The 16,212-nt window shown below is 38.8% G+C and overlaps 1 protein-coding gene across 1 annotated transcript in view; it reads left to right on the forward strand.

The window, feature by feature from the left end:
- MOXD1 (monooxygenase DBH like 1) overlaps window positions 1–6,201 on the forward strand; it is a 49,545-nt gene extending 43,344 nt beyond the window's left edge. The window contains exons 10-12 of the mRNA XM_021540691.2: window positions 184–326; window positions 2,847–3,015; window positions 5,712–6,201. Coding sequence (XP_021396366.2) covers window positions 184–326; window positions 2,847–3,015; window positions 5,712–5,876 — 477 coding nt within the window. The 3' untranslated portion in view covers window positions 5,877–6,201. The remainder of the gene's footprint in view (window positions 1–183; window positions 327–2,846; window positions 3,016–5,711) is intronic.
- The last annotated feature ends 10,011 nt before the right edge of the window (window positions 6,202–16,212 follow it).

The raw sequence follows: 16,212 nt of genomic DNA on the forward strand, positions 1-16,212 counted from the left end.
CTTAGAAGCTTGAGCTTCCAGAGTATTTTGTAATTATTATGTAATAACCTCTTGCTACTTGATAATCTCATGTACAAGATAAATTTGTCAAATTTGGCCTCCTGATCCACCTTTCATTAGCATATAAATGCTAATCACTGGGATTCCAGTGCTACCCTGACTAAAGAAAAATCCCATTTTCAGGGTGGTCTGAGCACCAGAAATGAAATGTGCCTGTCATATCTGCTCTATTACCCAAGAATCAATCTCACCCGCTGTGCAAGTATTCCAGATATAATGGAACAGCTCCAGTTCATTGGCGTTAAGGAAATCTATAGACCAGTCAGGTATGTAAAATGTTTATTAATATGTGTAGCACCTCTGATTTTGTCTGTGGGATTCTTGGATAATTTTTATACAACTTTTCTTTCTGTCTGGTAGAAAGAAAACATAGTCATTTGTGATACATTTTTTGGTAAATATGCTGTGCTGCCATTTCTCCTGCAAAATTATTTTGCATCTTTTTTTCTTTTGATAGAAAAGTAGTTTCTTCTTGTAAGGAAATAATACCACTCACATTGTTTTTGGTTCTTGTTCACATTGGGTTTTTTTTCACCACACATATATGTAAAGAGGCTATATATCAATGTTTTAAATCTATCAATTTATTAAAACATGTCAATGTTTCATATATAGAGAAATAATTTTGAAAGGAGTTTGTGAACATAGTTACTGAATTTCCCTGGATAGATTTGTTGACAGGAATTCTGAAGGCAAAAATGTGTTCCCTAAAGTGCTTAAAATTAAAGCATCTCAACAGAAGATTTTAAACAGTGAGAACAGTCGAAAGTGGAATGTTCCCACATGAATGAAATGTGGAAAAATAATCAACCAATAAAAAGTTGAATGCATATTTTATGGTGAAAAGTGAATTACATTGGTATTGTTAGTTGCACTAAACTAAGGTAATAGTAAGATTTTGAAATCAAATTAATAGATTAATAATGTGTCATCAGAAATTTTAAAAGTTATCTTTGCTTATATAGTTGATGTTAACAAATCATATAAAGTTGTTATTGCAAAATAATTTGACATACAGGCTTAGTGGTCTTTGTTCTGAAATCTAGATTCAAGAAGAGTTTGAAGGAAGTCACAGTCCAATCAATCAATGTCTACATAATTTTCCACACTATTTCCATTAACAATCTCTTTTAATACAGAGAGAACAGAGTTTCTAAATTAGTCCTATCTAAAAGAGTCTTTCTGAGTTTAGAAAGAAAATATTCTAACAAATGTATGCTCTCTTGAGTATTCATTCATAACTGTACTTAAGAAAAAAATGCACATTTGGCCTGGGGAAATAAAGATGTTCTGAATAGAGTAAGTATGCAGACTGTCTGCCACAAAAGGAATAGTAATTAGAAGAGGAGATTATTAATGCCTCTAGTATTTATGACCTAATCCACAATTCTTGTTTCATTAAACTCTCTCAGCCTAAGGATATGTGACCTGATCCTCATCTCTCTTGTGTCAGTCTAACACTAGAATTTCTTCACTGACTCTCCCAAAGTCTCTCTTGACTTATAAATGCAAACTGGGGGTAGGATCAAGGCATTGTGGCTCACTTTAAAACATTTTTCCTCTGTCTGGTGACAATGAAAATAGTATAAATCATGAGGAACAGAGCTGAAACAGAGATGAAATTTTAACCAAAATTCTTGGTTGAAATTACGGCCTCTATGCCTAGATGTTGAGTGGAGCAGAATGCTGGCATAGCAATTTCCCCAAAGCAAGTGTGAGACAGCCTACTACAAGATAACACAGGTCTGTTTAAAGTGTTCTGAGAAGATAACTCATACTCCAATCACAATATTAATTAGGTTACTTGATAAAGTTTTAGATAGTTCTGGTCTTCCTCTAGCTGTATTGATTTTGTGTTTGTAAAAGTTTGATTCCTCCACTATGCTTTTCTGTTCATCACAGCAAAGTCAAACAAGAAGAAAGCAGAAACAATGGAAAAGAGGATTTTTGGGTTTTTTGGGAGGTTTGGGGTGGGGGGGGTGTTTGGTGTGGTTTTTTGTTTGTTTGCTTGTGTTATTTATTTTTTTTTTTTATTTTCCTCTGTTACATTTTTAGTTTCCTTTACTAAATGAAAGACATGAAATCTCATTCCTTTCCTTTCCACATTTTGGGCTGGTTGGAAATGAGATTGTCCCCATTTGTTCATGGGAAAGATTCCCACACTCGGCCAGATAGATCTTTCAGAGCAGTGCAGCAGGTCTCTAAACCACCCCTGGCCAAAAGTGCCCTTGCAGCCAGCTTGTAGGAATATACCAAAGGAATGTCCACAACACCAGCTATTTTCTGCTGCTCACCAGTGCATAACAGAGCAACTCCTGTGCTAGGCTCAGTTCTGACCTGAGCTTGGCAGAACCATTTAGGAGCAGCTTTCTAACTGCAAAAGTTTCTTGGCAACCTGGCCTGCCAAACCTAGAAGAGGGTGTGGCTTTCTTTTGTTTTTGTTTTTTTTTTCAGATGTTACACCAGATCTGCTTTGCATTTCTTGTGCATTGAATTTGTGGATCAAAGAAGAGCAATGTATCTCTTGAAGTCCTTCATTTCTAAAAGCATCTGGCAGCAAGTACTAACCTGCTGACAGCCTTTCACAAGTCTATCAAAATCAACAAAACTGCATCAGTTTTCAGTAGAAGAGAACTTAGTTGAGAAGAGAATTAGTGAGCTAGGCATAATATACATAGGAGTAGTGCATTTATTTTTCTGAGTAGGTCCCCCCAAAATTTTCCTCATTCACTTCGACTTGATAGGTTTTATCTACTTTTTTAAATTAATTTTTTGTTTTTCTTTAGGACTTGGCCTTTCATTATCAAGAGTCCTAAGCAATATAAAAACCTGTCCTTTATGGATGCAATGAACAAATTCAAATGGTCCAGATCAGAGGGTCTCTCCTACAATCAACTTGTGCTTAAACTACCTGTGAACGTGAGATGTTCAAAAACAGACAATGCAGAATGGTCGGTAAGTCTGTGTGCTGAATAGGAGGCAACAAAATGCAATGAAATTAATTTGATTTACTGTCTTTCTATGTATGTGAATAAATATCTGATTGTATGTCTTCAGGATGTTTACCCATCTATACTTCATTTACATACAATAACAAATGATGAGAATGTTTTCCCAGTGCTTTCACCTAACTCGGTTCTAGAAACATTTAAAAATAATTGAAAAGTTGGAGCTTTAAATAACACTTGGGATCAATAATAGGAAGATGGAGTGAATCCAGTGAGGCTGGGACTGATCAGAGAGCAGCCATGTACGTCCAGGTGAAGTGACCACTCCAGGAAGCTGTTCTACTTTGGCTGCCTCCATGGTCAGGGATTTATGTTAGATTCTTGCAATGGATGATTCAAAATCCCTAAATCAGGTTTGCTCTCTGAGACATCTTCTAGGGGAAGATTATTGACTGCATAATGAAGTATCTACCTTCTTAACTTGGGCATCTAGACAAGCTGAAGTTGTATGAATACTCTTGCAATAAGTCTTGCTTTTTTAATATCTTAGAATAGTCTATAGTATTGGGCCAGAAAATTAAAGCATCATAATCTGTTCCCTTTGTGCCACTTAGTAATATTTCATCTTCCATGGTTTTACTTTGCCTATTGTCTTGATTAAAACACCTGCAAGATAAAAAGTAATTCCTCAATAAATACCTATTGGTATTTTACCAGGACACTGGTGAGAAAAATTTTTGGGAATCATCTTTAATGTTGATGTGTGTTTAAAAATAATGGCTAGTGCATGTCGTATCATCCCTGAAAGGGATGCTTAAAAATATGTACTCCTCTTTGAACTCCTTTATAGACTCCAAATTCAAGGCTCTTACTTTTTTGAGATTTTTCTGTTCAGAAGGAGATACAGTCTCATTATAGTGGCTTATTTCCTATTGTGATTTTAGTCCAGTGTAGCAGAGCTGCTGTGAGATACTACTGATGAAGTAATTCCTAGGAAAGGACTTCTGCCTCATTCTCCTCACCCTAGAAGATAGCCCATGCTTCCTCATAGTGTGTCACACAGTCCTTTCAGGTGGTGAAGAAATTGGCCCTCCTGCAGTAGCGTTCTTGGGTTTCTCCAACATAGGTCAAACTGCTCTGCCCATTAGATGTCAAAGGAATACCTTGTGCTATAAGTAATCAATGAGGTTCTGTTTTTTTCTAGTATTATTTGTTTCATTGTAGGCCTCCTGTGGAAAGTAGTTGTAGACAGACAGTATATGTGACTGTTCACCAGTTTTGGTTAAACTTCTTGACCTTTACAGCTGCTGGCTAGTAGCAATTGCACAGCCACCCTTTCACTGATTATTTGTCAGAGGACATGTTAAGATGATGAAAAACACAGAAATTTTATCAAGAGGGGATAGGCTGAGGTTTTTTTAATGGTATGTCTTCTGGAAAATGCTGTTGCTCTTTATCTTACAGGATGAAGGAACAATACTTAAAACTTCAAGAATGTAGTCAGAGAATGACCTCACTGCAACTGGGAGTTCTTAGCTCTTCCTTAATCATATTTTCCTTTTTCAAATAACATGGCCATATTCTTCAAAGCTAAGATTAGGACTCTATCCTTTCCCTTCCCTTATTAGTGATAATACACTTAAATGACCATCCTCATCAAAATCAGGGACAGATTTAACCTGAATGGCCAAATAATCCCTGAGTTATTATCAGACTGAAAAAAAATTGAAGCAGAGGAACTGAGTTGAAAACACCTTCATCCTTCTATAGAGTTGGCCCCTATTTCAGTTTTAGTTTTGTGTTGTGTTTGCTAACATTAAGTCAATATTCAGTTGGAGTTTCTACAGTATAGAATAATAGCAACAAAATAGATGAAATCCCCAAAGCAAGCATATGCTGCACAGGTGGGCATTCAAACTTCCAAAAATGTGCCCAGGAGCTTACTTTCTGCAGAACATATTTTCTTTAACATGTAGGGAGTAAATTTAGGGAAAACAAGCTGAGCAGTGTACACAAATGTCTCTAATTTCATGTCAAAACCATAGCAAACACGTAGTTACATCAAATCCCATAAAAATGCACTGAGTTATATGGGAAGGATGAAAAATGCTCAGTATATAGCAATATGACACTGCTGTATGTGACCTTGCTTGAGCAGGGACATGGGACCAGTTGACCTCCAGAGACCCCTTCTAACCACAACCATTTCATTCTGTGCTTCCATGGAACAAAAACTGTGTACACAGTTTTGTACATGCAAGTGTGAGCCTTGCACTCAGAAATGCATGCATTCAAATATCATCCTACAGCAGAGTAACACTGCCAATTTTCATTTTGATTTGATAGAAAGATGAAAACAACCAAACCTGCCAAACAACCCCACAAAGCAAAATAAAGTTATTCAAATCAACCAACCAAAGTCTAACCTTGCTTTACTGGAGAGGATGACAGTGTGTACCGCTGCTCTTGAGCTGCATACTCTCAAGTATGCATATCATGTTGGATATGCATACTGGATGATCATTTGGCATGCAATGTATTCATATTTTTACTGAGCTTGATGTTTCCACTGAGAGAGTCACAGCCCAAGTACAAAACTATCAATAGACTATCAGGCAAGCTGCCAATTATCTTGAGAGCAAAAAGAGTTTTCTAATCTTACGTGACAAATCTCTGATAAATTTTTTGCTATTTTAATTTCAGATCCAAGGCATGACAGCTCTACCTCCTGAAATAGAGCGACCATACAAGCCAGAGCCAGTAATATGCAGCTCATCTTCCTGTTTAAGTTGCAGTTTATTCCTTACCCTGTTGTGTATTGTATACACCACAGCCAGTACCATAGGAAACACTGGGACCTTTGTATAATAATTTTTATTTGTCTGTGTTCTGTATGCCATGCAAGTTCTGATGTATTTGCACTGTTGCTATTGTAGATTTATTTTTTTACTTATTAATGAACTAAATTTGCCGGATCAAAACGAAATGTGTACATCCTCTGGAAAGTGTGGGGTTTTTGGTTTTCAGTGTAAAATATGTATGAAATGCAGTAGGTACACTGACACATTGCATATTGAAATCTTTTTCTGTACCATTTTCTTATACTTTGTCGTTCCTTTTTCACGTGGTGCTTTCAAAGTCATCTATGTATATGGGTAAAATTAATAAACTAAAAGCAACTTAGTTAACCACATTCAGCCTGGTCTGTGTTGTATTATTTTGCCTTTGTTGTTGATATCTGCAGGTAGTGAAGTTACTGCTGTATGAATAGGCCTTACAAACATAAATTTGGGCATGTCTGGCTGACATGTGCCATAAAGCTACGGGAAGGATTTGTTCAGTCTGGACATTTCTGGGAGCAACACACTGCAAAACTATCTCAGCTCCTGAGACATGGGAGCTATTGATTCTAAAGGGATGAAAAACACAGGCAGAACCCCAAATCTCCCCATAGTGAATCCTGTGCAAATCCTTTGGCTTGGTTGGCATTTCTTTTTCCCGATCACAGGTAGTTCAGGGTGTTCCTTCTGTCTTAAGATATTTTCACAGTGAATAAATCTGGTGAGAAGTAGGCACTCCTTTTCTAGACTTGATCTGGACAGCAGGAGCAATAAAGATTTATCTCACATTTAGGCTCTGCCATGCACAGGGAACTGAGCCTGCCAGGAGCTATTGTTAGCACATGCTGAGCATTGCAATAGGCCAAACTGCTGATTAAGAAGTTGATTTTCTGTCTCATATGTACAAAGTATTATTTATATTTGGAAATTGGCAAGTTTCAACTCAGCTGGTGTTAGGCAGGGAAGATTCCTGAAAGAGACACAATCTATTGCTCCCCAGTGAAATTATGCCACACAGTAGAAAAGGAATGAACATTTAAAAAAACACATTCATTTTTGTAGCCACACTGCAGTTACAGTAAGCTATATTTTTTTCAGTATTACATAAACATTTTTTGAGTGTGGCTGTAAAAATAAGTTATTCTGGATGCTGTGAGTGCCTCCCTGATCGTTGCCACACCTGCTCTACAACTAACTCCTGTAGCCGTAGTTACACATAGGCTTTGTTATGTACATTTTTTGACATTGAGTACTTCTGTGCAGTATGGTGAGTCCAGAGCAGATCAAGAACCTGAGCTGAGATAAAATGGTTTTCTGCCCATTTTTGTTCATTAACTCTTAAGGACAGATATCAGCTCTCTGTGCAGTTCCTCTTCTTAAGCAGGACAGGCTGTTATATGCAAAGAAATATCACATAGGAAGGAAGATGCTAGAGGATCTGGCAGCTGTCTGCTCTGAATTTGAGAAGTAAAAAGGAAAGCATCACAGAGCTGGTAGGGCTCCTCTGCATGTAGCCAAAATTATAATGCACATGATAGCTGACAGGAGAGAGACACTGAAGAAGCTAGATGTCTCAAGCAGAGATGAAAGATTTAATCAAGGAAAGATTAATTTTCTAGGAGCTATAACAATCTCATTAGAGAACTTAGGAATAAAGAGAATTTAAAATGAGCCATGAAGGTAAAAGTTCACAGAGCCAGATTTATCCTCCTGATGCTGTATTTGTACTTGGCTAGGAAAAACTCCTACATGGAAAAATTCTTTATCATTGTTGGGCAGCTATTTGCTCTAAATATACCTGGACAGTGATATATTCTGCCATTCTATCCTTTGGTCCTGGATAAGGTAAGGAAATAGTGTATGCCAAACATATGGGATTTTTCTGGTATTAACCTCATGAATTTCAATAAAGAAATGTAACTACATAGGTGTCTTCTTCCTGCCAGAAGTATTATGTTCTTCTGTTTTGTATTCCCTGATAGAACTGGTTGAAAAACAAAAAATAAAGAGAAGTCATGGTGAATTATAGGCAGAAAAGTCTTCAGAGTGATTATTTGTACCAATCTGTTCTGAATGTAAAAAAAAGTGAGGGGCATCCTCCATCTAAGATATCATGAAGTCTAGGATATGTCCTATTCTAACAAGGAGTCAGCAGGGACCTTGGCCTTTCTTATGCTCACACCCATCCCTAATTTGGCCAAGTTTTAACAGCTTTCCTTCAGGGAGCAATGGCAAAAATAACAGAGAATGAAATGAGAAAAGAGTGTTGGACAGGGGAGCCCTTTCACATGTAGTGTTGTGTCTCATTGGCTACTACTGGCATCCATCCTAGGTTAACTTGATTTGCAACAAATATAAAGCAAATCTAGGGTTAATTTCCATTCTGTCCTCTGATTCGATGCAGTTTCTTATCTACAGGGATTTCCTTTCTGTGGGCACCCATCCTAAGAACACGTGAACAGATGGGTGTTTGTTTTTGCCATCCAGTATGGCACAAGATGATGTAAAGCAAAGACAGCTCAGAAAGGAAGTCTGTGAAAGATAGCTGCCAGCATATCAGGCAGACCTGTCATATACACTAAACACTCATTTGTGTTTAGCCCACAAGTTTTTTATGATTTCTAGAGGAATGGAAAGGAAAATTTTGCTTCACAGATAAATAAAATACGAAACCAGTGATAGAGTTCTGGGATATTTCCAAATAAAAGAATCCAAGACAGATGTGGGAACATTATTACAGAAACTTAAAACCAGAAAACAAATAAAAAACAGTCTGAAATTGTTGAAAATTCAAACAAGGATAAAAGTGAGAAATGCCTCAAGCTAACTCTATGTCACTGAAGAAAAACATGTAGCAAGCACACACCTAGTCACACTGCACAGGAAAAAGCTCTCAGACACAGACCTCTGTGGTTTTCTCTCATTTTTGAGCTCTAGTGAAGCACATCTTTGTGTTTTTACCCAAAACATTTGTAATAGTTATAGTTAAAAGCTACAATAAATACTATTATCACGCAAACCATGGTGGTGGAGAAAATACGTATACATTGGAAAATCTATGACTTGTAGATGATGAGCCCAAAAATTACTATAGTACATTATTTTAACAATTATGTCATTTACACTTTTCTTTGTGTGAAAAAAATGTGTTAAAAGTTTCTAGTGAGAAGCCAGATACATAAATATTTTAGTGGGATTAAATATTTGGTGGGTTGCATTCTCCAATTGTTGCTGAAAATCCCATTCTGCTTTAATCATTTTTCTCACAAAACGGTCCAGTCTCCTGTCACCTGCAGACTACCTATAGATGTACTATTTTTAGTATTTAATCCCTTTTGGGTCTATTATTTATCCATTACAGAGCTTCCATTTAAACATGTGGCTCTCCTCAAATATCCCTCTCATCTAAATCGACAACCACTTGGGATTTTGCCTGTGTGTGGCAAAAACAGGATGCAGGACGTCTGCGACGGGAACCTTGGAGTTTACGTAGCTCTCATATTTGTCCCTGTAGAGGAGAATGTCATTCTTTGATCTAATTTTCCATCCTGGAGGTCCATCACACAATCCCATCTCACCCCCTCCTTGGCTGCATGGAGTGACATCTAGGCTGGGTGCAAGTGGGGACCAGTGCAAGGGTGAGAGGCAGAGCCCCAGCTGGTGTGAGTGCAACTCTATTAGAATTAATTCCTTTCACTGTGGAGGTCTGGCTTGTTTAAAGAGGCCTGTTTAGCCATATTATCCCAGATGCTATAGGGGCACAAATTTAATAAACAAAATCCAGCAGAAATACTGGCCTCATTCTCCTCTTTCCTCCCATCAAGCAGAAAGTGACTATTTTTAGACTAATTAATACTACTGGAATGTTTAAGAATTTTTATTCCTTCTGCCCTTCGCCTGTTATTTCTGATTTTTGGTACATCTGTGTCTTCCATGAGGGTGAGAGAGAGAGAGAGCAAACTTATCCTCAACCTTTTAGCAGAGGACAAAGCTGGGAGAAGAAAATTACAGCTGTGACACAGGGAGCTCCTTTGGCCTGCTTCCTCCACCCCCAGAGATCTCCCTAGATCATAGGTGCTCTCATGAGCATTTGCCATCCTCGTACCAGTGTCCTGCAGGTGCACTGGGGCAGGCACAAAGTGCCAAAGGGGGTGGGTACAGCCATGAATTTTCCCTACTTCAATCCCTGCAATGTGCTGGTGCTGGTGGTACAGTTGCCTCATTACCAAAACCTAAGGCCTGGTGCTGAGGGTACTGATCCAGGAAAATTTATGTTTGCACATCAAATCAAGCAAAGGAGACTATTTATGTAGACTGAATTTTTAGTTTTGTGCTGTCTCTATTTTACAGGAAAATGGTAAGGTACGAGGCAAACATTAGAAAATTTAAGATGACTAAAAATGTGACTTACTGTCTGCTCCTGGGCATACTAGCAAGATATTTACTTCAAGCAAATGCCTTTTTGCTCTGTGTGCAACAGATTCGTGTAACAGGAAATCTGGGGCTTTGCATCTGCTCTAGGACAACATATTGCAATTTCACAACCAACAGCAACTAACACTGTGGTGTGGAGGTGAGCTCTGACAGACAGAAAGCTCTGCTTGTGAAAGACAAGCAGATTGTGCAAATACTCCTGGAGGCTCAGAGAGTTATTGGCAAAGTAAATTGCCTTTTGTAAGGCTGTTCTCTCCTTTCCTATGGATGCCTCCCATGGGCTGCATACACATCACCTTGTAAATGCTTCCAAGCTTCTTGCATCCTAGCAAGAAAGAAACCAGCTGGGAGCTGAATGTGCTTCTTTCACTGGAGACACCAGACCAGACTAGTTGTAGTTTACAACTCTGTGACAAAATTATGGCAAAACTAAGAGAAAAAGAAAATAAATTACTCTGTCTTTTCGTTTGAGCAATTGTTTCCTGAGCACATTGCCATTACTTAATCATGATTTAAACTTACCTCTTTGCAGTGATTTTTAAGACACATAAAAGTGTTTTTTCACTAAAAACGTCTAATCTTGTGAGAGAAAACTTGGCAAAATCCAAGCTGTTAAGTCCTTCACCTGCTCTGACCTGTGAACTAGAGAATAAAAGGTTCTTACAGCTTAACACAATACTTTGGAACATCTTACATTATGAAGGAGTAAAAGTAATGTGACAGTCTCAAATGCCTATGAAAACACATTCTCAGTACAAGAGAAGATGCATTAAAATGTTTAGTTTGTTAAGACAAATAGCATTTCTATGGGTCTCCTGTTGGTTTAATGGAGAGTTTATGCCCTTAGGTCTAAAAGAGGATGTTGTGCAGTATGTTTTTCTTTCTCACAGGTTGTCTTGAGATTGCATGACTAGCTTGTCTTTAGAAGATATCTTAAAGTGTTTAAGAGGATCAGGTTTGCAAACTTCTTCATAACCTGTGATAAACCTTGCAAAGCATTTCTGGGAAATACCGTAAAAGTATACATAACAAGTCTGCACTATTCTGTGCAAACCATAGAAGCTGCTTGAGTGTTGGCCATTACTTTTATCATCATGTAATAAATCTGGGAGAAGCTATTCCCAGATTGTGCCTCTCTGGGAGACTAAGTAAGTGAAATACTGAACCTGGACACAATTTTAGACTTAACAGGTTGGATTTGCTGCTGATGTAAGGTGACACAAATCCATTATAGAGCTATATGAATCCACCCCCTCCTTCAGCACTTGAGAAGTTAGTGCTCTAAGGCTGGCAAGGCAGAGAAAAGTAGGTCAGAATGTTGAGAAAGGCATCTCAGGAACTAGACCATGGGGAAAAAAATTAAAGATAGATGTGTCCAACTGAACCTACCTCCAAAGGTTAGTACTTTTTAGCTAGGGTGTGGAAGAACTGAGCTACAGAGAGAAGAGAGATGACCACTGAATATGAAGTTTGTAGGCATTTTTGAAAAGCATGATGGATGGAAAGAACAACTGAGTTCATAGCTAAGGTGTTGAACAGAGCTTAGGAGTCCCAAGTTCAGTAGTGTATCCATGCTATTACCAGAAATATGTCTCCAAACCACTCAAGACAGGGTGATGATGGATAAATCTGTAAAAATCATTACTACAGGGAGACAGAGAACTGCCAGAAATGTACAGAGACTGTATTGCTGCTGAAGTGAAGAAATTATTAAAGAGATTTTTTTTGGAAGGACAATTAGACAAAACAAAATTATGGAAGTCTGGAAAAGACAAGTAGCCGAGAGTTTCAGATTATGAAATCTGTCCATCTTGTTGTTCATCTCCTATATGAAGTCCCAGCAATTTTTTATCTGGGACAGGTAATCTTAGATTTGGCAGAAACTCTCCATTTTAAGGGACATTGCTGTCTTGGCAGAAAGTAGTCTGGTAACCAGACAAGATCTTCCCCTTGTAAATAGAAAGATATAACATGCCTTTTCCTAGGGCCTTTTTTTTTCTGTAACTATCTAAATGTGTTAAAGACCTAGTATCTGTCTGCCAAAGCTGATTCTTAGAAACTGTTATTTTCTGGGTTTTTTATTTGTTTGGTTGGGTTTTTTTTTTTTAAACCAGACTAGGTTTTTTAAGAATGTGCCTCTATTTTTCTATAAAAACTATTTGTATGACATTGCAGCAGGTTAAAAGTTTTGGAAATTGCAAGGTGAGGAAAAGATTTCATATTAGAAAAATATACATATTATATTCTCTAGTCAACCTCAACCCCAACAGGGAGAATAAAATATATCCATCTATACAGCATTCTCTTCAAAGTTTAATTTTCACCGAAAACTCTCAATTTTCAAATATTGCTGCTCTCCTTCCATTAGTAGTTGTTGGACTCAGGGTTATCTCCATTTCTTTGGATTTAGTTCCCAGCTGATTTCCTTTCTCTGGCTTCCCTCCCTTTTTTCCTATTCTAACAGTAGCTAGAATTTTTCTATTCCTTGGCTACCTTAAAAGAGGTAACACAAGATCCCAGCTAATGATGGTGTTACTACCAAGGTTTTCATTTTTGTTTTGTCTTTTTTTTTTTTTTTTTTTTTTTTTTTTTTTTTTAAGGCATAGATTTTACTCTGTCTGGCACAAAGAAATTGTTATTTTGCTTCTTTGGCCCTGGTGAATCTCTGCTGCTCCTGCCTACAGAGTGGGATAACAGCAGAGGAAGAATTTTAAAGCGTTGACTTCTGGTATGGTAGCAGGTAATTGTCAGTTTCCGCACAATGTGCTGTGGATTTACCCCCCCACCCACCTGCAAGCCTTGAAGCAATGGACAGCTGAGATACCCAGGCAGTAGAAATGGCTTGCCAAAGTTGTGAGGCTCTTCATGTCTTTTTTTTTTTTACTACATCCAGCTTAATTTGCAGAGGAGGGAGGGCTCTTTCCTACAAGCAGAAGGAGTAAAATACTTCTTTCCCCCCCACCCCGCCCTCGCTCCCTGCTTTCATGGTTTCCACTTCGATTTTGGTTTAAAACCTGAAAAAGAGAGAACCCGACTGAAAAAAATAACTGCTTATTGCATAGCACTCTCTGCTGCCCTCTGCGAGATCTGCACGCGGGTCTGCTCTAAGCTTTCCCGTGAAAGGGACGCTCCGTGCCGCGGAGGAAACAGAGCTGGTGTTAACATCCTTTCGTGCCGGCCCCAAACGCTGCTGCTGGCCCTCCCAGCAAGGGACAGTGCAGTGGCAGTGAAGGGAAGGAAGGAGGGAAGGCCCAAAGTACACTCAGCCATTAGAACCCCATCCTCGGCACCCCCCGGTTTATTGCCTGCTGATGTAGCGTCAGGTGCAAGTGCGGAGGTCACAGGGGAAGAGCTGAAATCAGACGCTGTCAGTGCCCTTTACACAAGTAGAAAACCCCCCAGCAACAGCTAAGCATCTGCCTTCTTCAAATAAGTCATCTTACTAAGGTTTTGTCCAGGGACAAAGGCCAGAACATTTTATGTGTAAATTGTTACATCTGTAATTTATACAGGTATAAAGTTATTTGCAGTGGCTGGCCTACTCCCAGAAAGAAAAGGGAAAAATTGGTACACAAACAGAACCAGAAAGGTGCACTTACCCATGCCAAGTTATACTTATAAAGGAGAATTATTTTTAAAGAGTTTAATCCCCTCCAGAGCTAAAGCAAAGCTGCTATGCAGACAAAGCCTCATCACTAAAGATGCATTGTTTATACTCACTTTCTAAGTTTAACAGCGTAAATAGCAGTATCTGAGAGTGTCAGGCAACCCAAAAATGACAGGAAATTAAAAAACAAGCAAACAAACAAACAAAAAACCCAGACTCAATAAGGCAGAAATAGAAAAGATTTAAAACTATGGTCCTGCCATCTTGTGGTACCGAGGGAGAATTACTCGAGTTCTGCATCTGTCGGTCTTGCTTCTCTGGCAGCCAGCTGTGATTCAAACACCTATGGCTGTTTTTAAAAAGTTAGCCTGTGGGAGAGAGAGGGGTGTAAATACTGTAACATTTCAGTTGTCATCTAATGGGAACTATTAAAATACTTTTATCGGTTTTATCTACCTATTTTATTTGTCTATTTCACCTTCCCATTGGCACACAGGGTGCTTAGTCTTTAGAAATACCTTTACTATTTGGGTTTGCTGAATCTGGCATCCTTAGAGGGGTGAAGCTGCTGCAGCTGCTGCATGTCCCCAGGTGTAGCCAGTGGCAAGACTGAGCGTGTATCCCCAACAGGCACATGTGCACAAACACAAGGCATGCATGATATGCAAATACACCAGCCCCAAAAAGCAGCACCAACAGTGGCACACATGCACAGACAGCACAAACAATCTAACTCTGTTCCCTCCCCCAGCAGCTCATGATGAAGACCCATCAGTGGCAAATGTTTGCATATACGTAATGGTATAACATATATGCAAAAATACCTTCTGGTAGCTGTCCCCTGGAAGGACAAGCCCCCAGGTCCCATCACCCTGCATCATTTGCTGGCATTCAAAAACACACAGAGACACACCCTCTCAATTCCCAGGCAAGCCCCTTGTCCTGCTCAGCAGCTAAACTAGTGAGACACTGTCTGATAGTTGCACATGGACACAAACCCTCTCCCATTCCAGATGCTGGTACCTGGACATGTCACCCTGCTCCAGCTCCTGACACTGAAATCCCCTTACCTACACACAGACAGAAGAAAATAATTCAAAATGGAGTGGAGTGGGAAGCCAGGACAGGATGTGCTGATGCAGTGCAGGGCATGGCCATACAAACACACAGACCAGCATTCTCCCAGAAGTGCTGCATTTCTTTGATGGATTATTAGCATTCCTCAACTATAACCACACCTCTGTACTCCCTCTGTGCAAAGAGATGAGACACATAACAATACACTTTTTCCTATGCTGAATAAGCAGCTGGTGCATGGCTTAAAACCTGCCAGCCAGTTCTTAGCATTATTCATATTTCCCTGTACTTATTCTCTGTAACTGATAAGGCAGACACCTAGTACAAACCACAGATTAAAAGGCCTGACTTTGTGCCCTGGAAGATGTTCTTAATTTTTTTTCTGCAATTTCATCCTTAAAAATAGCAAGAAAAGAAAAACAGACAGAAGCTCCTAGGTGCTGCCCATGCAAATGCCAGCTGCTTTTCCCAGGTGTTGACAATTCAGTTTATCCTGGACAAGAAAATAGAATCATTGCATCATCATGCAATTTTTGGTCAGTCATGGAGCATTCCAAGCATAAAGTCTAAATCTCCTTGTTTCTTGCAAACAGCTGCACAGCACTCATATAGGAATGATAGGTAAAAGAGGCATGATCCAACAGCAGATTTGTCAGACATCTGCTGGAAGGACCCCAGTGAGGAGACTACAGGACTTGCTGATTTAGTATACATTAGAGTGTGCTCTAGGTCCACCTGTATTATCTGAGTACCCCTCTCCTTTCAGCCTTTGTGCCAAGCTCAATCCCAGGTTTCAAATGAGAGGGATACTTCCGTGCCTTCAGGGAAAAGGGATCAGAACATTTTTACTGTGTGAAAAACAATGTATTTTTAACTAACCTCTTACTTGGAAACCAATGAATCATTTTGGCTGAATTTTTCCACAAACAAAGCAGCCTCAAGCAGACACTAGACATGGAAAATTTTGTCCAAATGAAGCATTAAGAAATATTATATGCTACTGAAAATAGGACATGCAAATGGAAATGATGGGGAAAACCTTAGTAGTAACTGATTCTGTTCAGCAGTTTTAGAGTAATCCCACTGGAATGATGAATAATTCAACAAAAATGTTTTTATTCTTTTGCACCTTTTTTATCAATGCTGATATTTACCTCTCTTCTAACTCATCTTCTGTGGAGATATATAGCAGTAGCTGAGACAAATCAATGACCTTTTCGGAAGCTAATATAAAATTTTACCACTC

This window comes from Lonchura striata, chromosome 3, assembly GCF_046129695.1.
Source record: "Lonchura striata isolate bLonStr1 chromosome 3, bLonStr1.mat, whole genome shotgun sequence".
Classification (NCBI taxonomy): Eukaryota; Metazoa; Chordata; class Aves; order Passeriformes; family Estrildidae; genus Lonchura; species Lonchura striata.